The sequence below is a fragment of the Anolis carolinensis genome, chromosome 4, assembly GCF_035594765.1.
Source record: "Anolis carolinensis isolate JA03-04 chromosome 4, rAnoCar3.1.pri, whole genome shotgun sequence".
NCBI classification, from domain to species: Eukaryota; Metazoa; Chordata; class Lepidosauria; order Squamata; family Dactyloidae; genus Anolis; species Anolis carolinensis.
This window is the reverse complement of record NC_085844.1, coordinates 131,912,394-131,933,916: the sequence shown is the minus strand read 5'-3', so window position 1 is coordinate 131,933,916 and position 21,523 is coordinate 131,912,394. Positions and strand designations below refer to the sequence as shown.

The 21,523-nt window shown below is 41.8% G+C and overlaps 1 protein-coding gene across 10 annotated transcripts in view; it reads right to left on the bottom strand.

Moving 5' to 3' along the window:
• Positions 1–21,523, bottom strand: part of LOC100559258 (myomegalin) — a 136,903-nt gene that overhangs the window by 5,053 nt on the left and 110,327 nt on the right. For 7 of the 10 annotated variants that reach the window (XM_008108965.3, XM_016993023.2, XM_016993026.2 and 4 more), the window contains 10 exons: positions 20,450–20,501; positions 19,257–19,498; positions 18,421–18,555; positions 17,150–17,347; positions 14,140–14,427; positions 12,545–12,676; positions 9,215–9,392; positions 4,742–4,866; positions 899–1,074; positions 551–682 (listed from right to left, as the gene is read on the bottom strand). In XM_008108965.3, coding sequence (XP_008107172.2) covers positions 551–682; positions 899–1,074; positions 4,742–4,866; positions 9,215–9,392; positions 12,545–12,676; positions 14,140–14,427; positions 17,150–17,347; positions 18,421–18,555; positions 19,257–19,498; positions 20,450–20,501 — 1,658 coding nt within the window. The remainder of the gene's footprint in view (positions 1–550; positions 683–898; positions 1,075–4,741; positions 4,867–9,214; positions 9,393–12,544; positions 12,677–14,139; positions 14,428–17,149; positions 17,348–18,420; positions 18,556–19,256; positions 19,499–20,449; positions 20,502–21,523) is intronic. The other 3 variants (XM_016993024.2, XM_062979428.1, XM_062979431.1) reach the window with 3 other exon arrangements.

The following is a 21,523-nucleotide window of genomic DNA, read 5'->3' as shown; positions in this document are numbered from 1 at the left end:
TTCACTATTCTCTACTGCAGTGGTTCCCAACCTGTGGTCTGTGGACTACCAATGGTCCGAAAGAACTAAAATATAGTCTGTGGCCTCACTGTTACTATACCGTTGCAACAAGAGTGACTGGTCTCACGAAACCCTCTTACAGTGCCAAGGCTGATTAAATATGGTTTTCTGTCGACGAGCAGATGGCGACTACTGGATGGCATACAGTATGTTCTGTATCAGAAACTACAGCTGATGTGGTCTATTCAATGCAATTTTCTAAATCAACACCCCAAATAACCGAACTGAATCTAAAGTTGACCAAGAATTGATTCATAACCCTTTTGATACTAATTGTGGAGAGTGTTCCCTGGTCAAAGTGATCCCTAGTCAAAAAAAAGGTTGGGAGCCACTGCACTACAATATGTATTTAAACAGATTTTTTTTTTCCAGGAAATGGTGCCTATGAATTCAGGGAAACATGCTAATATGTTTCAAAAAGCAGAAGAGTGGGTGGCTATCAGATACATTATGGTAAGAAAAAGAAGCTTCAACTTGTTGCTTGCCATACTTGAGAAGAGATCCGAGGGACATGGAGAGGTGCTTTCCAGAACATTGAAAGGATGGTAGCTGACTTCTCCATGATCTGATGCAAACAGCTAGCACTAGTCAGCAGCTGCTTGATGACTTCGATATAGAAGACCTGTGAGAGCAGAGACAGGTATCTAGTGACAGTACTCAGAGTGCCATCCACCCTAAAATGAACAACCAGCAGCAGTGCTCTGTGACCACGTATGGGTCTGTGCCAGTACAAGCAGACTAGCAGTCCTATAATTGAGTGGGTTCAGAATGATACATGATGAATATAAATATCCTTAGAAGAACAATCAGCACCTCAGGTATCGATCTTATTGATTACCTTGTTGCTCTGAGACTCCAGGCCAGGCTGCAGGAGCAATCCCATCCTGTGGATCAGATTCTTGCCCTCCAGAATCTGTTTCTGAAGGGTACAGAAATCCTTGAAATGACCTATGACATGGATCTCTTGTTTGTTGACACCATCTATTGGTACCAGGTCTTCCTGCCCATGAGATTCTGAAAGCAAAGCACCAGACATCAAGCCTAGTTCTGTATGCAACAGCTCTATGAATAATAACAACAACAACAGCAACAATAATAATAATAATAAAGATCTGGTGGCAGAGGAATCTTACAAGTAAAACAAGCAGTCAAAGAACATGCCCTGGCAGAATATGTAAAGCAAAGTGAAGAACCTGCTTTGATTGAAGTCAAAAATCGGAAACTCCTCAAAGCACAGTAGATAAAAAACCAGTACAAGAAAACTGCACTACAAACTAGAGCTGACAGCTGGCACAACAAAACATTGCATGGAAAGTTCCTTGACAAAATTTAAGGAAAAGCTGACAAGAAGGAGACCTGGCTCTGGCTCACGAATGGGACCCTGAAGAAGGAGACAGAAGGCCTGATCCTTGCAGCTCAGGAGCAAGCCATCAGAACAAATGCAATTAAGGCCAAGATCGAAAAATCAGCTGATGACCCAAAATACAGACTGTGCAAGGAAACCGATGAAACCATTGATCATATCCTCAGCTGCTGTAAGAAAATCGCACAGACAGACTACAGAGGCACAACTATGTGGCCCAAATGATTCATTGGAGCTTATGCCTCAAGTACCACCTCCCTGCAGTAAAGAACTGGTGGGATCACAAACCTGCAAAAGTATTGGAAAATGAGCATGCAAAGATACTGTGGGACTTCCGAATCCAGACTGACAAAGTTCTGGAACACAACACACCAGACATCACAGTTGTGGAAAAGAAAAAGGTTTGGATCATTGATGTTGCCATCCCAGGTGACAGTCGCATTGACGAAAAACAACAAGAAAAACTCAGCCACTATCAGGACCTCAAGATTGAACTTCAAAGACTCTGGCAGAAAGCAGTGCAGGTGGTCCCGGTGGTGATCGGCACATTGGGTGCCATGCCAAAAGATCTCAGCCAGCATTTTGTAACAATAGACATTGACAAAATCACGATCTGCCAACTGCAAAAGGCCACCCTACTGGGATCTGCACGCATCATCCGAAAATACATCACACAGTCCTAGGCACTTGGGAAGTGTTCGGCTTGTGATTTTGTGATATGAAATGCAGCATATCTATCTTGTTTGCTGTGTCATACAATAAAATAATAATAATAATAATAATAATAATAATAATAATAATAATAATAATAATATTTATATTCCACCCTATCTCCATGGAAGGAATCAGTGCAGATTCCAAACATAAAAGGCAATGCCTGAATATAACAACAATACAGCTATAATAACAAAAATTGACAACCCAACATATAGAAACAAATTATGACTTAACTAAAATTAAATAAAAACAACCTGCTATATCAGACATAAAACATCAAACAGAAGAGTCAATTTCCCAGTTCCTTGGGGGCAACTAGATTGATCATTGCTCAAGGTATCTATTGAGCTGGTGGGGAGAACAGGGCACGGATACAGATAGTAGCTATTGATCAGAGGTATAATGGTAGTATAATCAACTTTTGCTCTCTCAATTTCTAGCTACAAGTGTCCAGGGTCCACTTTCCTCAACATCTTACTTGTTTCACAGACGTCGACTTTCTAGCTCTTTAGCAACTAGTGGAAAGGAGCTGTTTTGTAGTTGCAGAAACCAAAGGGGGTGACTTCTAGTATATTTTCCTTCCAGTTTTTGAAACATTTCTCGTACATCCATAGAACTGAACATTCCCTGCTTTGGTTGTCAAATAAGTTTGGGACTGATAATTGTGCAAAGGCAGAAAATGCTTAGAAAAAGTTGTAAACATTTCTAATTACTGGTCTCAATATAGCAGCTCCTAAATTCTCCCCCCATGAAATCCCAACAGAGAATAAATATTTCCCCACCGTTATCACAGGGGGCTTAGTCAATAACTGTACACGGGATAATGGAAGAGTAAAAGGGGAGAATTTGCAGTGCAACCCTGTGCAGATGTACTCAAATATAAGCCCTATGAGTTAAATAAGGTGCATTCCTTAACAAGTACAGTAGAGTCTCATTTATCCAACATTCGCTTATCCAACATTCTGGATTATCCAACACATTTTTGTAGTCAATGTTTTCAATACATCATGATATTTTGGCGCTAAATTCGTAAATACAGTAATTACAACATAGCATTACTGCGTATTGAACTACTTTTTCTGTCAAATTTGTTTTATAACATGATGTTTTTGGTGCTTAATTTGTAAAATCATAACCTAATTTGATGTTTAATAGGCTTTTCCTTAATCCCTCCTTACTATCCATCATATTCACTTATCCAATATTCTGCCGGCCCGTTTATGTTGGATAAGTGAGACTCTACTGTATGTATATTTCTGAAGAAATTATTCACCAGCTGCATAAACTTAAACATTAAGACTAAACCAAAAAGGGATATGTTTTCAGGAAATAAGACAAGTATGGCAATAGAATATGACATATACAGTAAAACCCCGCTCGTTCGAGCCCCGCTCATTTGAGCCTCTGTGCAATCCGAGCAGGTGAACGGGGAGGGCCGTAAAGGCCCGACCCGTTCACCTGCTCGTTGGCGTGCTTGTTGCTAGGTAGATAGCAAGCTACCTAGCAACATGCACCGGGCGCTCGCCCCTTGGAAGGTGGCCCCTGCGTGTTGCTAGGTAGATAGTAAGCTACCTAGCAACACGCAGGAGGCACCTCTCAAGGGGCGAGCGCCCTGTGCGTGTTGCTAGGTAGCTTGTTATCTACCTAGCAACACGCACGTCCGACTCCTTCGCCTCGCCGGGCACCGGTGTTGCCGCCCCGGCGTGACGAAGGAGCCGAGGCATGGGCTGGTGGGTGGGTGGGTGAACGGGGAGGGCTTTTGCGGCCCTTCCCGTTCACCCACCCGCCTAACGAAGGGGCTTTCTTCCTTTGGCGAAGGCTTGGAGCCAGGGAAGCGGGAGTTTGCAGCGCCTCCCGATCCAGCCTTCGTCCCCATAGAGAGGCCTCTCCATGGGGACGAGGACTGGACCGGGAGGCGTTTGCAGCACCTCCCGCTCCAGCCTTCGTCCCGCCTGGTAATCCAAGTTATCCGGTTGACCGAGTTGAGGTCCGCCGGTTTAACTTGGAGTACCGGGGTTCTACTGTATTAGTAAATTTCCTAATAAGGAGAGTAAATATTGTGACAAAAACGGAAAGATATTTTAATAGATCCCTTAGATCGAGCTGACCGTTTGGAATTCAGGGTTTGGAGGAGTGTGAGAATTGCAAACAAAAGGGAGGCTAGAGGCCAAAGAAATGCTTTCATACTTTTCAAAGGGTATTAAAGCAATGTGTTTGGAGACAAACCTTTGTCAAAGCAACTTTCGTTCAACCAAGAAGCAAGCTCTCGTTTTCCTGGATTACCTTGCAGCTTTTGTGTTCATGTTCTTGGGACTTTGTCATGCTCTATTGGGACCTTGTTTATTCCTCGTGATTTCTGGATTTATTCTCTATGGCTTTATTTTGTAACCATTTTGTGGAACTTTACTTTTGCTTTTAAAGAACCTTTTATCTTCTATTTTCTAATAAACTAAAAAGACTTCAACCTGTGTGCAGTTTGGTTTATATAGCAAGGTGAAGCTAACCTGAAGTGCGACAGGCCATTATATCTGAGAAAGCAATTCAGTATGCTACAAGATAGCTGCAAAATGAGTGGGGAGGGAGATGAGACCCAGTACAGACCTGTGGTGGCCTGCTGTGGCACTGGGCACGTTGACTCATATAAATGCAATTCAGTCTGCAGGGCTTGAAGGAGGAGCTGGTTTTCATCACACTGCTGTTGGAGAATTGTCACTCTGTCCTGAAGCCTGCAAGAATGAAAAAAGACTCAAGAAATGGCTTATGGAAAAGGGCAGGTTCAACTGTAAAAAAAGGATTGTGAATACATTTTACATAGTAGATAAATAGGGAGAACATCTATTTCTAATTTTTAAAAATCGCCCCTGAAAATATACTTCTTGAATATGAATAACTGAATGAACGTTTTCTTGTTTCAATAACTCAAGATGTTCTATGATCTTTAAAAGGTTAGTGGCTTGGCTTGCCCTAAGAAACAGCTCCCTTCTCAAGCAATATATGAAAGTTGAGGGGAAGGGTGGAATAACAGAAAACTGTAACACTGTTGTGCTCTTAAACTACAACTGTAGGCAGACTTTATCATAGAATTATAGAGTCAAAGACTTGGAAGAGACCAACCCCCTGCCATATAGGAAAAGCACGATCAAAGCATTCCCGTCAGATGGACATTCAGTCTCTGTTTAAAAGCCTCCAAAGAAGGAGTTTCTACCAGACTCAGAGGCAGTGAACAGCTCTTACAGTAAGGAAGTTCTTCCTAATCACATTTCCTGTAATTTGAACCTACATTTATTTATTTATTCATTTATTTATTTATTTATTTACAGTATTTCTATTCCGCCCTTCTCACCCCGAAGGGGACTCAGGGCGGATCACATTGCACATATAAGGCAAACATTCAATGCCATAACATAGAACAGAGACAGACGCAGGCATGGGCGGGCCTCGAACTCATGACCTCTTGGTCAGAGTGATTTGTTGCAGCTGGCTGCTAACCAGCCTGCGTCACAGCCCAGCCTATTATGATTAGGTAAAAATAATATTATGTAATTAAGCAAATGATTGGTTTACTCTGTCTGCAAATACAAGGCAACAATTAGTTATTAATATCTGACATATAACCACTTCAAGGCATGCATATCATGGGGAATTACTGGCAACATTTGTTCAGTGGGAGTTTGCCATTATCTTCTTCTGAGGCTGAGAGACTGTGACAAGATCACTCAGTGGGTTTCTATGGCCAAGTGGGGATCTGAACCCTGGTCTCAGTCACAGTCCAATGTTCAAACAACTACTTAAAGCACTACAAGGATTGGGAGCTACCAACTGAAGGGCTATTTTCCAAACAGGATTTGTCCTGAGTTAGTTTTTCGGCTGCAACACAATCTTTGTTGTGTTTAAAAGCAAGCCAAGTATCTCTTCAAAATATCTCTTAATTCTCCTTGGGCCACTGGCCACCCCAAATGAAACACTTTACTCAACTAGCCGAAAGGCTAAACGGAGGGCTGCACAAACACAGCAAGGACCAAGTACAGAGAGCGCAATAATCCCAAATAAACAGTTCGAGGGGAGGTCACAGGGGCTTACATGTCTTTACACTAATGCTCAGAGCATGGGAAATAAGCAAGACGAACTCCAACTCCTAGCACAGCACCACACATACGATGTCATAGGCATCACTGAAACCTGGTGGGATGACTCCCATCACTGGAATTTAACCATTGAGGGCTATAACCTCTTTCACAGAAATAGAACAAAGGGGAGAGGAGGGGGAGTAGCTTTATATGTCAAAAACAGTTACGTTGCAGAAGAAATGCAAGACTGTAATCCGGGAAACCAGCTTGAAAGCATCTGGATAAGAATCAAGGGAACCGGGACTCAAAAAGATCTTGTCGTGGGTGTCTACTACAGACCGCCGAGTCAGGATGAAGGACTTGATGAAGCCTTCTGTCAACAGCTGACCAAACAGGCACAAAGAAGAGATATAGTAGTCATGGGCGATTTCAATTATCCCGATATCTGCTGGAAAACAAACTCAGCCAAGAGTACAAAGTCCAACAAATTCCTCACTTGCCTTGCAGATAATTTTATGGTCCAGAAGGTAGAAGAGGCAACAAGGGGATCCGCAACTCTTGATCTAATCTTAACAAATGTGGAAGACCTGATCAATACAGTTGAAGTGGTTGGATCCTTAGGGGCAAGTGACCATGTGCTCCTGCAGTTTGCAATACAAAGGAATGCTGAAACTAAGACAAGTCAAACACGCATTCTGGACTTTAAGAGAGCTGACTTCCAAAAAATGAAGGAATTACTGAGCGGCATTCCATGGACGCCGATATTAAAAAACAAGGGAGTTAAGGATGGATGGGAGTTTTTCAAAAGTGAAATACTCAAGGCGCAAATGCAAACAGTGCCAACAAAGAAGAAAAATAAGACAAGTGCAAAGAAGCCAGAATGGATGTCCAAAGAACTTCTAACTGAGCTAAAGCTCAAAAGTGACATGCACAAGAAGTGGAAAAGGGGAGAAATCACCAAAGAAAAATTCAAACGTATAGCCAACACCTGTAGGGAAAAGGTTCGCAAGGCTAAAGCGCAAAATGAGCTCAGGCTTGCCAGGGACATAAAAAACAACAAAAAAGGCTTTTTTGCTTACGTTGGTAGAAAAAGGAAGAAAAAGGAGGCGATAGGGCCATTGCAAGGAGAAGATGGGGTGATGGCGACAGGGGACAGGGAAAAGGCAGAACTACTTAATGCCTTCTTTGCCTCGGTCTTCTCAGAAAAAGAAAGCCATCTTCAACCTCAGCAACACGGAATGGACGAAGGATTGGGGGAAATCCAACCCCAAATAGGGAAACAAGTTGTCCAGGAACACCTGGCCACTCTAAACGAATTCAAGTCCCCAGGGCCAGATCACCTACACCCAAGAGTACTGAAGGAACTAGCGGAAGTTATTTCAGAACCACTGGCAATTATCTTCGAGAGTTCTTGGAGAACGGGAGAAGTCCCAGCAGATTGGAGGAGGGCGAATGTGGTCCCTATCTTCAAGAAGGGAAAAAAGAACGACCCAAACAATTACCGTCCGGTCAGCCTCACATCAATACCAGGCAAAATTCTGGAAAAGATCATTAAGGAAGTGGTCTGCGAACACTTAGAAACAAATGCGGTCATTGCTAATAGTCAACACGGATTTACCAAAAACAAGTCATGCCAGACTAATCTGATCTCTTTTTTCGATAGAGTTACGAGTTGGGTCGATACAGGGAATGCTGTGGATGTAGCCTACCTGGATTTCAGTAAGGCCTTCGACAAAGTCCCCCACGACCTTCTGGCAAACAAACTAGTAAAATGTGGGCTAGACAAAACTACGGTTAGGTGGATCTGTAATTGGCTAAGCGAACGAACCCAAAGGGTGCTCACCAATGCGTCGTCTTCATCATGGAAAGAAGTGACAAGTGGAGTGCCGCAGGGCTCCGTCCTGGGCCCGGTTCTGTTCAACATCTTTATTAACGACTTAGATGAAGGGTTAGAAGGCACGATCATCAAGTTTGCAGACGACACAAAACTGGGAGGGATAGCTAACACTCCAGAAGACAGGAGCAGAATTCAAAACGATCTTGACAGACTAGAGAGATGGGCCAAAACTAACAAAATGAAGTTCAACAGGGACAAATGCAAGATACTTCACTTCGGCAGAAAAAATGGAAATCAAAGATACAGAATGGGGGACGCCTGGCTTGACAGCAGTGTGTGCGAAAAAGACCTTGGAGTCCTCGTGGACAACAAGTTAAACTTGAGCCAACAATGTGATGCGGCTGCTAAAAAAGCCAATGGGATTCTGGCCTGCATCAATAGGGGAATAGCGTCTAGATCCAGGGAAGTTATGCTCCCCCTCTATTCTGCCTTGGTCAGACCACACCTGGAATACTGTGTCCAATTTTGGGCACCACAGTTGAAGGGAGATGTTGACAAGCTGGAAAGCGTCCAGAGGAGGGCAACTAAAATGATTAAGGGTCTGGAGAACAAGCCCTATGAGGAGAGGCTTAAAGAGCTGGGCATGTTTAGCCTGCAGAAGAGAAGGCTGAGAGGAGACATGATAGCCATGTACAAATACGTGAAGGGAAGTCATAGGGAGGAGGGAGCAAGCTTGTTTTCTGCTGCCCTGCAGACTAGGACACGGAACAATGGCTTCAAACTACAGGAAAGGAGATTCCACCTGAACATCAGGAAGAACTTCCTCACTGTGAGAGCTGTTCGACAGTGGAACTCTCTCCCTGGGGCCGTGGTGGAAGCTCCTTCCTTGGAGGCTTTTAAGCAGAGGCTGGATGGCCATCTGTCGGGGGTGCTTTGAATGCGATTTCCTGCTTCTTAGCAGGGGATTGGACTAGATGGCCCATGTGGTCTCTTCCAACTCTACTATTCTATGATTCTATGATTCTATGATTCTATCAATATTCTGTTGATTCCATCTTAAGTGGATCTTGCATATCCACAGGAAACTAAATACATGCTCTGTTTCCATCACTCTTTCCTCTTACTATTCCTTTTCAAGCAGTATCCTGCTGGCAAATCTATTTGACACACCTGGAATTGTTCATCTGCGAAGCCACAAACTTCTCCTGGAGTTGCATCAAGTCTTGCTGTTTGCCTCGGATCTCCTCCTGTAGCTTCTGCTGGTCAATTTGCTGCTGCTCCAGCACAGCTTTGCCATCCTGCATCTTGGAGTGCGATGCTAGCAAAGCTGCCTGGAGGCACTCTAGCTCTGGGGGAATGAGAGAGATTTGTCAGGAGTGATCTCATACTTATTAAAGAATCTTACACCGAGTGCTGCCATTATCTCTTTGATAAACTAGATTAAGAAGCCTATTTACACTTATGACACCACAGCTAACTAAAGTCTGGGTTCTTCAGAACCTACATGCATGTAATCATCTATAAAGCCCTAAATGGTTCTAGCCCAATGGTCTGCAATAATGATACTGCACAGCACTTTCATCCCATTCCCTTGTTCCTTAGCTACAACTTGCACTATCTCTTTCCTTTCTTTTTGTTTACAGTTGGCTATGTTTTTACGACAGATGACACTTTAGGTTATTGGGTGCTGTTTTGAGTTCAGACTGTTGTTTTATTTACTAGTGGTTTTATTTTGTATTGTACTGTGTTTTTTAATGTGTTGTTTTAGGCACCTTGTGCCATATGTAAACCGCCCCGAGTCCCTTCGGGGAGATGGAGGCGGGGTACAAAAATAAAGTTATTATAAGTTATTATAATTATTATTACATGTTTGTTGGTGTAAAGGTTTGGGGGGAAATCTGAAGGCTCATCAAAAATCTGCTGCAGGAGGAAAATTCCTGCAGAAAATTGGCTTTGACACAACAACTTTCCTAACTACTGTGTTTCCCTGAAAATAAGACAGTGTTTTATATTAATCTTTGCTCCCAAAGATGTGCTAGGTTTTATTTTCAGGGGATGTCTTATTTTTCCCATGAAGAAGAATTCACATTTATTGTTTAACTAAAAAATTGAACATTTATTATATATTGTTCAGTAGTTGTCATCACAAACCAGTCTGACCAGACAAACTGAATCCTATCAAGAATTTCTTGTTAATACCATTATTTCCATGTACAACAATCTATGCTATGTACATTTATCGATCCTGCATCTCTGGTGTTCTGTTCCAAACAAAAACTTTGTTAGTTCTTACTTTCAGGGCAGGCCATATATTTAGCAATTCTGCAAAATCTCTACTAGGTTTTATTTTCAGGAGATGTCTTATTTTGGGGGAAACAGGGTATATGAAGTTCTTTGGATTGTGAAAAGCAGTGCAGCCGCTGGACCAGTAAGAAAGTAGGGGAAAAGTCTGTTGTCCTCTCGTCTATTTTTCTCCTCTGGCCCAGAAACTAAAACTTCAAGTTGTAGCCTTTCTGCAGAGCTACACAAAGTACTGTGGAGGAGCCACTAGCTTTTAGTAGAGAGATTGTAGAAGACTCTGCAGTGCACATCAGGTAGAAAACCCAAGGAAAGAAAATTTCCAAGACTCTTATTTGTGTGCAGCTAGGTCCCCTTCTTGCAACCAGTTAGGCCCCTTCTACACTGTCCTTATATCCCAGGATCTGATGTCAGGTAATCTGCTTTCAACTGGATTATATGAGTCTCCACTGCTAGATAATCTGGGATAAGTAGATAATCTGGGATCAGATCCTGGGATATAGGACAGTGTAGAAGGGTCCTAAATTTTATCTGGTAAAATCTACTTGGTCTGTTCCCTGCCAGAGCACACAAATATCTATGCATCCACAGCACACAGAAGTCAGAATTGGCATCATTAACAGAGATTGGAATTTATAAGAAGTCAACATATACAGTAGAGTCTCACTTATCCAACACTCGCTTATCCAACGTTCTGGATTATCCAATGCATTTTTGTAGTCAATGTTTTCAATTCATCGTGATATTTTGGTGCTAAATTCGTAAATACAGTAATTACTGCATAGCATTAATGTGCATTGAACTACTTTTTCTGTCAAATTTGTTGTGTAACATGATGTTTTGGTGCTTAATTTGTAAAATCATAACCTAATTTAATGTTTAATAGGCTTTTCCTTAATCCAACATATTTGCTTATCCAACATTCTGCCTGCCCATTTACGTTGGATAAGCGAGACTCTACTGTATACACAATAACTTGTAATATTAAACACATTTAAACACAATATTAAATTGCAATTGATAGAAAAAAGGAGTTCAAAGCCCACATTTGTAGCACATAATGTCAGCCAATTACTTGAATAAAAAGGCAATTGGCTACCAGCAGAAGGAGAATAAGGAGAGAGCCAGCTTAGCCTACCATAGAAAGGATAAGGAGAGAGCCCTTGCGCAGTCACTAAGGATCTCATCCTATTGGGAATGGGCTCCATCCTAGGACACTTATAGGACGGAACTAGGACAGAGCCCATATTATGACCCAGGGCTACGTCCAGGGGGCTCCATTCTGGCTCTGTCCTGGAAATGTCCTAGGATGAACATTAGTGGCTGTGTTCTCATAAGCCACAACGGGGCTAGCACGGGGGGAAGCCAGGTTATAACACTTTTCCCCGAGTGATAGGGAAGGCAGCAATGTGGCCGATATGAGGCACGGGATGACAGTTTCCCCTGCTGCCCCATGGATTTGCCATGCTGCCTGGCGAATTCCCCCACTGTTGCCCACAAAGGGACCTCTATGTGATGAGCTCCTAAGAAATCCCTCTCTTGTGTGGCCCCTAAAAGAGCCTCTGATAGTGGTGGGTCTCAATCCCTTCCATGAAGCTTTCTGGTGTGCCTTCAGGCACTACTCCCTGATTCATCTCTAAACTAATGAATACTTTAAAGCTGTGGTTCTCAATCTGTGGGTCTGCAGACGTTTTGGCCTTCGACTCCCAGAAATCCTAACAGCTGGTAAACTGGCTGGAATTGTAAGCCAAAATACCTAGGGACCCACAGGTTGAGAACCACTGCTTTAAAGGAAGTGGTAGTCCCCAAGGTTATGCATCTAGTTCCTAGAAACCCTTCCTCTTTTACTCAAGTACTAAAGTGCAAAGCAAACAAAGCTGTGTTGGAAGTCACACTGTTTATGTACACACTCACTGCGTCGCCACAATCATGGTAAAGTGGAACAAAATAGTTATTTTTCAAGCAATATGCTTCCCCGCTGTCAAGATCCTCCTATAATTTTGACTTATTTATAGCTCTGCGGAATACAAAGCCCCTTCCTGCATGTAAGCCTGCTTCCATTTTCAACTCTTTTCCTTTCTTCCTGTAGACATATGTTAAGGGTTGTGAAGCCTAGATAATAATGACTTGTTGCACATTCTCAGCTGGGCTACCATCCGCAATGACCTCCTTTCTGAGAGGTGACACAGACTATCCTCTTACCACTGGGTTTTGCCATTGAGGCTAGGCGTGTCTCCAGTTGCTCCCGCAGATGGTCATTGGTGCAAATCGACTCCTCAAGGCGCTGGCGGAGTATTCGGATCTCAGACAGATGTTCCTCCAACAAAGTAGCACCTGTGTCCTCCAGCAAATCAGCATTGAGAAGGGAGGATGTGTGTGAACACAAGGAAAAGGCATATCAGGGAAAAGATTTGATGGGTTTCAATTGCTGCATATACTCAAGTATAAGCCTAGTTTTTCAGCGCTTTTTTTAAGACTGAAAAAGCCCCCCTCGGCTTATACTCGGGTGAGGGTCCTGGTTGGCTTATATTTGGGTCAGCTTATACTCGAGAATATATGGTACATTTATTATTTTTCTCTATTATTATTGGTATTATTACATTTATTATTATTCTCTATTATTGTTGCTACTATTACATTTATTTTACTCTATTTTTATTATTATTAATAATACATTTATTATTTTACTCTGATCTTATTATTACTATTATTATTGCATTTATTATTTTCCTGTATTTATTATTATTATTATTATTACATGTATTATTTTACTCTATTATTATTAAAAGGATACATAAGCACATTTACATTGAAGAAGATGAGAATAATGATTTAATCAGAGTTGGACAGTCTTATCTTAAATTTGAGCTTTATGTAAACATTCAAAAACATTTAACCTACCGATGCCTCAATTAATGTAATTTTATTGGTATCTATTTTTATTTCTGAAATTTACCACCCTTGGCTTATACTGGAGTCAATGTTTTCCCAGTTTTTTGTGGTAAAATTAGGTACCTCAGCTTATATTTGGGTTGGCTTATACTCGAGTATATATGGTAATTAGGCCTGGGCTGTGGCGCAAGCTGGTGAGCAGCCAGCTGCAGCCAGCTGAGACCAATCACTCTGACCAAGAGGTCATGAGTTCGAGGCCAGCTCGGAGTCTGCATTTGTCTTTGTTCTATGTCAAGGCATTGAATGTTTGCCTTATATGTGTAATATGATCTGCCCTGAGTCCCCTTTGGGGTGAGAAGGGCGGAATATAAATACTGTAAATAAATAAATAAATAAATAAATTATAGCATGCCAGCGAATTTGGGGTATGAATGTAGGCTAGACTATGCATTCCCACAGAACAGCTGGAATCACCATAACTCACACCGTAGCCAGGGCTGAAAAGAATCACACATCTTACTTCTCAATAACAAAATTAAAGCAGCTGCAAACCTCATCAGGAAAAGACCTGGAAAGTAAACTTCCAGGGACTGTTAATCTCCAGTTCCTGATATCTATAATGACTCCACCCATAACATTTTATAAAACTTTATTATTTTTGTATGTGTTCAAAATGGAAAAAGCTCACTTCCTCATTAGAAAGAAAGTCACCTTTGGATCTAAAATAGCACAAAAAGGGAAAAAATACTGCCCCCATGACCCCTAAAAAGTGGGGTAACATTTTGAGTGCTACATTTTCCACAAAAAAGGGGTCTCATGAGACTCATGCTCTTAAGATTCCAATCATTTGCAGCATAATTTGGAAAATCCAACACTTTGTGCAGAAAAATGTTACTAGTTTTTACCTGAGAGCTTCTGGCCAGAAAATGCTGCTGACAAACATGATGGCGGGGTTCCAGAGACAGGTTTGTCTTGTGTCTGTCTGAAGGGAGGCATGTACCAGAGCGGGCTGCTCCCCGCAATGCATCCTCCAGATTTCCTGCCCCACTCAGGACAGTTCTGCATGGGAAATGACTGAGGAGAATGTGGACAGCCTGTGAGACAGTCTTTGGAAGGGAGAGCCGGGCTGCCTGTAGAAGAAAGGCCAGTCAGTGGCCCTGGTTTTACTGGTGTTGGTGCAGAGACCTTTATGCCTAGATAGACAAGACAGAGACAACTCAGAAGGTAGGAGTGCCATCTGCACCATCTCCTAGTACACGGCTTCTTAAACTTTTTCCACTTGCAATCTTTTTTTTGCCCAATACATTTTTACATGGCCCAAGTATATAGGTATAAAACCAAACATGTACTGATAATAAACCAGCATTTGCAAGGCTTGCTAAACAGGCAGATTTTCCTTTTCATGAAGCCCAGCTGAAGCATTTCTTGCAGAGTCCACTGTAATCACTGCACAGAATCATGCTAACAGAATCATGCAAATGTCTAAAACAACCACTTCAGAAACCTTTCACTGTTGTCAAGTTATTCACAAACCCAAAATCTCTGAATTTGAGATGTGGACCCACAGTTTACAGTTTAAAAGACTGTCCTGGCGGCGCACCAATGGAAAGGGAGCTTCTCTACCCGTGAATTCAGGGAACGTGTCACTGAAAAGATCATACAGTAGCAGATTGTTACTTATAACTGCTAGATAGCTTGATAATAGGAATGGTGATATATACGTAGACTGTTTTTAGAGGGCAAATAGCTTTTATATTGCTATTTATTAATACTTATGGTATTTTAAGTTGTACTGAATGATAATTGTTTATTGTTATTGTTCTACAGCATGTATTGCTTATATTTTTGTATTATTGCTTGTTGTAAGTTGTCCGAATCCCTTCAGGGAAAGGGGTGGGGTATAAATAAAATTATTATTATTTTATTGTATGACACAGCAAACAAGATAGACATGCTGGATTTCATATCACAAAATCACAAGTCGAACACTTCCCAAGTGTCTAGAACTGCGTGATGTATTTTCGGATAATGCGTGCAGATCCCAGTAGGGTGGCCTTTTGCAGTTGGCAAATCGTGATTTTGTCAATGTCTATTGTTTCCAAATGCCGGCTGAGATCTTTTGGCACGGCACCCAGTGTGCCCATTACCATCGGGACCACCTGCACTGGTTTCTGCCAGAGTCTTTAAAGTTCAATCTTGAGGTCCTGATAGCGGCTGAGTTTTTCTGTTATTTGTCATCAATGCGACTGTCACCTGGGATGGCAACATCAATGATCCAAACCTTTTTCTTTTCCACAACTGCAGAAGCCAGTGCAGGTGGTCCCGGTGGTGATTGGCACATTGGGTGCCGTGCCAAAAGATCTCAGCCGACATTTGGAAACAATAGACATTGACAAAATCACAATCTGCCAACTACAAAAGGACACCCTACTGGGATCTGCACGCATCATCTGAAAATACATCACACAGTCCTAGACACTTGGGAAGTGTTTGACTTGTGATTTTGTGATATGAAATCCAGCATATCTATCTTGTTTGCTGTGTCATACAATAAAATAATAATAATAAGTGTCCTAGACACTTGGGAAGTGTTCGACTTGTGATTTTGTGATACGAAATCCAGCATGTCCATCTTGTTTGCTGTGTCATACAATAAAATAATTTGATGACAATAATATAATTGTATATTATATATTGTATATAATATTACTAGTAATATTGCAGTATAATGTATTATTATTTTTGATGTAGATGTGGATTTGTTTTTGGGATTTGGGGAGTTGGTTATTTTTGTCGTTGTTCAGCTTCATGGCATTGAATGTTTGCCAATATCTGTTGTAAACCACCCTGAGTCCCCTCAGAGAGATAGGGCAGGATATAAATAAATAAATAAATAAATAAATATATTATTATTATTATTATTATTATTATTATTATTATTATTATTATGACACAGCAAACAAGACAGATATGCTGGATTTCGTATCACAAAATCACAAGTCGAACACTTCCCAAGTGTCTAGGACTGTGTGATGTATTTTCGGATGATGCATGCAGATCCCAGTTGGCAGATCGTAATTTTGTCAATGTCTATTGTTTCCAAATGCCGGCTGAAATCTTTTGGCATGGCAACCAATGTGTCAATCACCACTGGGTTGCAGTGTTTTGCTGTGCCAGCTGTCAGCTCTAGTTTGTAGTGAGGTTTTCTTGTACTGATTTTTTGTCTGCTGTGCTTTGAGGAGTTTCTGATTTTTGACTTCAATCAAAGCAGGTTCTTCATTTTGCTTTACATATTACATTATTATTATTATTATTATTATTATTATTATTATTATTATTATTATTATTATTATTTCAGCACACCTAGGAGTCACCCTGGACTTACAAGAAGCACTGCTTGACTATCAAGCAAAAGAGCCTCAGTGGCACAATGGGTTAAACCCTTGTGCCGGCTGAACTTCTGACCTGAAGGTTGGGCTGCTGACCTGAAGGTTGCCAGTTTGGATCCGTGAGCTCCTGTCTGTCATATCTAGCTTGCGGGGACATGAGAGAAGCCTCCCAACAACATATCCGGGCATCCCCTGGGCAATATCTCTGTAGACGGCCAATTCTCTCAGATCAAAGTGACTTGAAGTATGTTCTCAAGTCACTTCTGACACGATAAAAAAACAAAAGAAGTAAGCAGTGACTTCTCTAGAGCCAGTAGTGCTTTGAGTGCTAAACTGTGATAGTTTTGCCTTAGGGTCATCATATATCCAGACATGACTTGAAGCCACACCACAATGACATCTCTGTCCTGGGAAACAGCCCCTCTTCCATGTTGTGATGAAAGGAAGCCATGCAAAAATTGTGGTTCATCAAGCCATGCAACGTGACATGCTGGAGGGGAGAGGGCCTCAAGGCCAAAGTGCTCACTTTCTCCCAGCTGCTTCTGCAGCATCTGCAACTCCTGCTGTGCCTCGGCCAATGAGAAGACCGGTGTTCTGCAGCAGCCAAGGAGTAGAGCAGGAGCTGGAGGAGGAGGAGGACCCAGAGGCATGAAGGAAGAGGGCTCGGGCTCAAATGGAAACAAAGGGAAACTAGGTGGCTTGGGCAAGGGCTCAGGATGGAAGCCTAGACAGAGAAGAGAGACGAGAGACAGCAGGTTACATTGGCGATATGATCTGGCAGTGCTACATGGTTGTTGTTGTTTTTTTCAAAACTAAGGAAATCTTAGGCTTCATTAACAGAAGCATCGAGTCAGTAATCATCCCATTCCTGATTCTGCCTGATCAGGGCACATCTACCCAATTCTGGGAACACTGGATATGAAGGATACTGATCAACTAGAGAAGTTGTGCCTAATTTTTGTGACTTCATCTCCCACAAACTTGTCCAGCTTGTCCAATGGTCAGAAATTCTGGGAGTTAAAGTCCAAAACACCTGGAGGGCCACACCACTGAACCACAGCATGTCCAATGAGAGGATATCTGGAAACTAACTTGTATGAGGAATGACTGAAAGAGCAGGGCATGTTTAGACTACTGAAGAAAAAATTAAAGAAGACCTAAAAACTGTCTTCAAAGTATCTGCAAGGCTTTCAGGATGGAAAAGGAGCATAATTTGAACTAAGGGTGGAAACAACAGAAGTGCAAGTTCTGGTGGAGCATTAGGTTAAAAGGTTTTATTTTTAATCATGAGTGGGAAACAACATTTTGCTTCTAGCTTTTCAAGGTACATACTATAGTTGTTGCTTTTTTAGCATATCGATCACCATGCTTTGACTTTTATTGTATTTTGATTCATTAGCTCTGAACTGCAGATGTCAAATAGTTTGCAGGAAACCAGAGCTCCACTGTGAAGTTTATTAAAGTTTTGGATAGAACAGGAGTTTGGTTCTGCAGACAGCTTATACTTTTTTGTTTAAATATCTATTAATGTAATGAATTACAGTAGACTCTCACTTATCCAACCTTCACTCATCCAACGTTCTGTATTATCCAACTCAGTCTGCCTTTTAGTAGTCATTTTTTTAAAGTCAATGTTTTCAATACATTGCAATGTTTTGGTGCCAATATTAATATTATCACCTTAATAAAAAGTAGACGAAGGAAAAGTCAACCCTGACACTAAAGTCTTTTATGATCCCTCCCCTCGACCCTTGTGATTGTAGCCCACAGCTCCGTTGATGGTTATGGGGCCCATACCTCTGGAAGCCTGGTTGACTGTCATCAAGGCACGCTGGGAAGGAGGCAGAGAAAAGTTTCTTTGGGGGGATTCTGCTGGAGCAGTAGAGGAGTGAGATGGTTGAAGAGAGGTTTTGGCAAGTTGACAGCCAAGATCTGAAAGAAGAGAAGAAACACTTTGCAATTATACACAGGGATTCTCACTGTTATCCATATGGAACTTGAGGTTCAAGCAACAACATTCCCCTGGTGGTAAATGCAACTTCTTCATGGATGGGGTGAACATTAAGACATTAAGAGGATGTATTTTGGTGTTTTGGAATTTTTGGAACTGTGCGTTGGTAAGCTGCAGGGAAAGCAGGGCCTAGCCTAAGCAGATGCTTCTCCAAGGAAGGAGAAAAGGATATGGTAATATTTGGATGGATAGATGAGGATGAATAAATGAAGCCTGCCAACGCACAGTTCCAAAACTTCCAAAAGGCCAAAATGCATCCTCATTCTCTAAGAACAATGCCAAGGATCAGATTCCTGTTTCCCTACAGCAGAAACTGACTCCCTGCAAATGTATCATGACTTCAAAATGTGAATGCTGAGTAAAAATGTAATTCCCCTTTCTTTGTTAGCCAATGTAACTGTAGGTTGTTTGTAGATTTAACGTAGTTACATAGAATCTGTATGTCTAAATGTTGTTCTGTAAACATTCTGATACCCTTTCTCATACTGGAAAATTGCAATAAAAAGAACCTATGCTTTAAAGTTATTCATAACACTACGACATACATGTATATATTTAAAGCATTGATATCCTGCTTCTCAGTGAAAAAGGATGCCAAAGCAGCTCATCCAAAAGGCTATACCTTTGTCTGCTGAGAGGCTGTGGAACTGGTCTCCACCGGCATCCTCCTGGTAAGAACTGTACTCAGTGGTATCCTCCATGTCAGAGCAGCCCTCCAAGCCATCGGAGAGAAAGGACGTGCTACTGCCAGAGCGGGATGACTCAGACATGCTGTGGTTACTGGAAGGGGATACGGAGTGCACATGGAGCTTAGCCTGGAGAGTCTTGATGAGTTGTTCCTTCTCTTCAAGCTCCTTGCTCAACCTGTGGATGGAGACCATTAGGACCATTTGCACAGATACTCCTTCCACTACTCTCAGAGGACCAGCCCTCCATTCCCCACTTATCTTCGTCCTTTGAGACAATCAATAATCTGACAGATACTACAGTGAAGGGAAACTGTGCCAGAGCTGTAAAGGGCTCTATATTAATAAGGCCTTGGGTTAGCCCCGTTTTGCAATGAGATGCTCAAATAACAGCTGATGCTGAGTCTAATAGACAGCACTATATTATCTTATTAGTTCATACACACAGGAGCCCCCGATGGTGCAGTGGATTAACTTGAAGGTTGCCAGTTCGAATCCAACCCAGGGAGAGTGCGGAAGAGCTCCCTCTACCAGCTCCAGCTCCAGGACATGAGAGAAGCCTCCCACAAGGATGGTAAAAACATCAAAATATCCGGGCGTCCTCTGGGCAATGTCCTTGCAGACTGCCAATTCTCTCACACCAGAAGCAACTTGCAGTTTCTTAAGTTGCTCCTGACACACACACACACACAGTTGACACACACACTAACAGGCAATGTCAAAATAAGTCTACAGCTAGCATGGCTTGGAATTCTAGAAACCAGGGTTCAACTTCAAATTCTTGCTAGACCACTGGGTCACCCTGAGCAAGTCATTGAGAGCCCTTCCAGACAGGTCCTATATCCCAGGATCTGATCCTAGGTTTTCTACTTTAAACTGGATCATATGAGTCTGCACTGCCACATAATCTGGGGTAAACATAAAACTTGAGATCCTGGGATATAGGATCTGTCTCTGGAAGGGCCCAAACTCTCTGCCTCAGAGGAAGGAAATAGCACATTGGCTCTGAACAAATTTTGCCATGATCCAACTTAGGGTTGTCATCAGTCAGAAATGACTTTACAACAGCAAATGGACCCATGCACTATACTCACACCACTCAACAACAAAGGGATCCGTTTTTATTTACCGTAGAGCCAGCACTTCATGGCTTGATTTGTCCTCCGTGTTTAAATCATTCCCTGCAAACATAATTCAGAGACAGAAATTTAGTCAGTCAATGATGCAGTTACCCCACAAAAGAGTGTCTTAAGTTCATGGAATGCCAATCTCTACTTCCTTGTCAGGGGGAGAAAAAAATACACAGCCTGATTTCCACCAACAGCTCAATCACTATGCTTCCACTCTGAATTCAAGGTGTTGGTGATGACATTTCAAGCTCTAAACAGCCCAGGACCTTGTTACTTGAAGGAACGCTTTTTCCTACATACATCTGCCCAAGGACTGAGCTCTGTTGAAGGGGACCTCCTCTGTATCCCAATAGTGGAGGATGTGGGAGAGGGCCTTTGTTTATAGGATGTCCTGACTATAGGATGTTCCTTCCTTGGAAGTCTCAACTGACCACAGAGCTAGTTTCTTTACAATACTAAGTGAAAACATGGGGCTCCATGATTTTAACCACATGCACATGGTTTTAACCTGTTGTAATTTCTTACATCATTTATTATTATTATTATTATTATTATTATTATTATTATTATTATTATTATTATTATTATTGTTATTTCTTACCCGCCTCTCCTCGTGACGGGTTACAGTTTAACATGCTATTCACTTGTTACGTTATTCTTTACTATTTTCCCTTTTCAGTAGGATTGGTTTGATATTAAACACTGTCTTGAATCCTAGTTCTGTGGGGAAAGGCAGGACTTAAATAAGTTGTTCCCAACCTTTTTTTTTTTTTACAAGCGACCACTTGACCAGGGATCACTCTCCAAAATTAGTACCAAAAGGTACTAGTTTCTGATAGCCATTCAATAGTCGCCATCTGCTCTCCCACAGAAAACTGTATTTAATCATCTAGAGCTGATGTGGTCTATCCAATAAATTTTCTGAATCAGCGCCCCAAATAAGCAAACCAAATCGAAAGTTGACCAAAAACTGACTTGTAACCCTTTTCAAGGTAATGGTGAGGCCATGGACCATATTTTAGTTCCTGCGGACCACAGGTTGAGGACCACTGACTTAAATGAAGTAAGTAAAT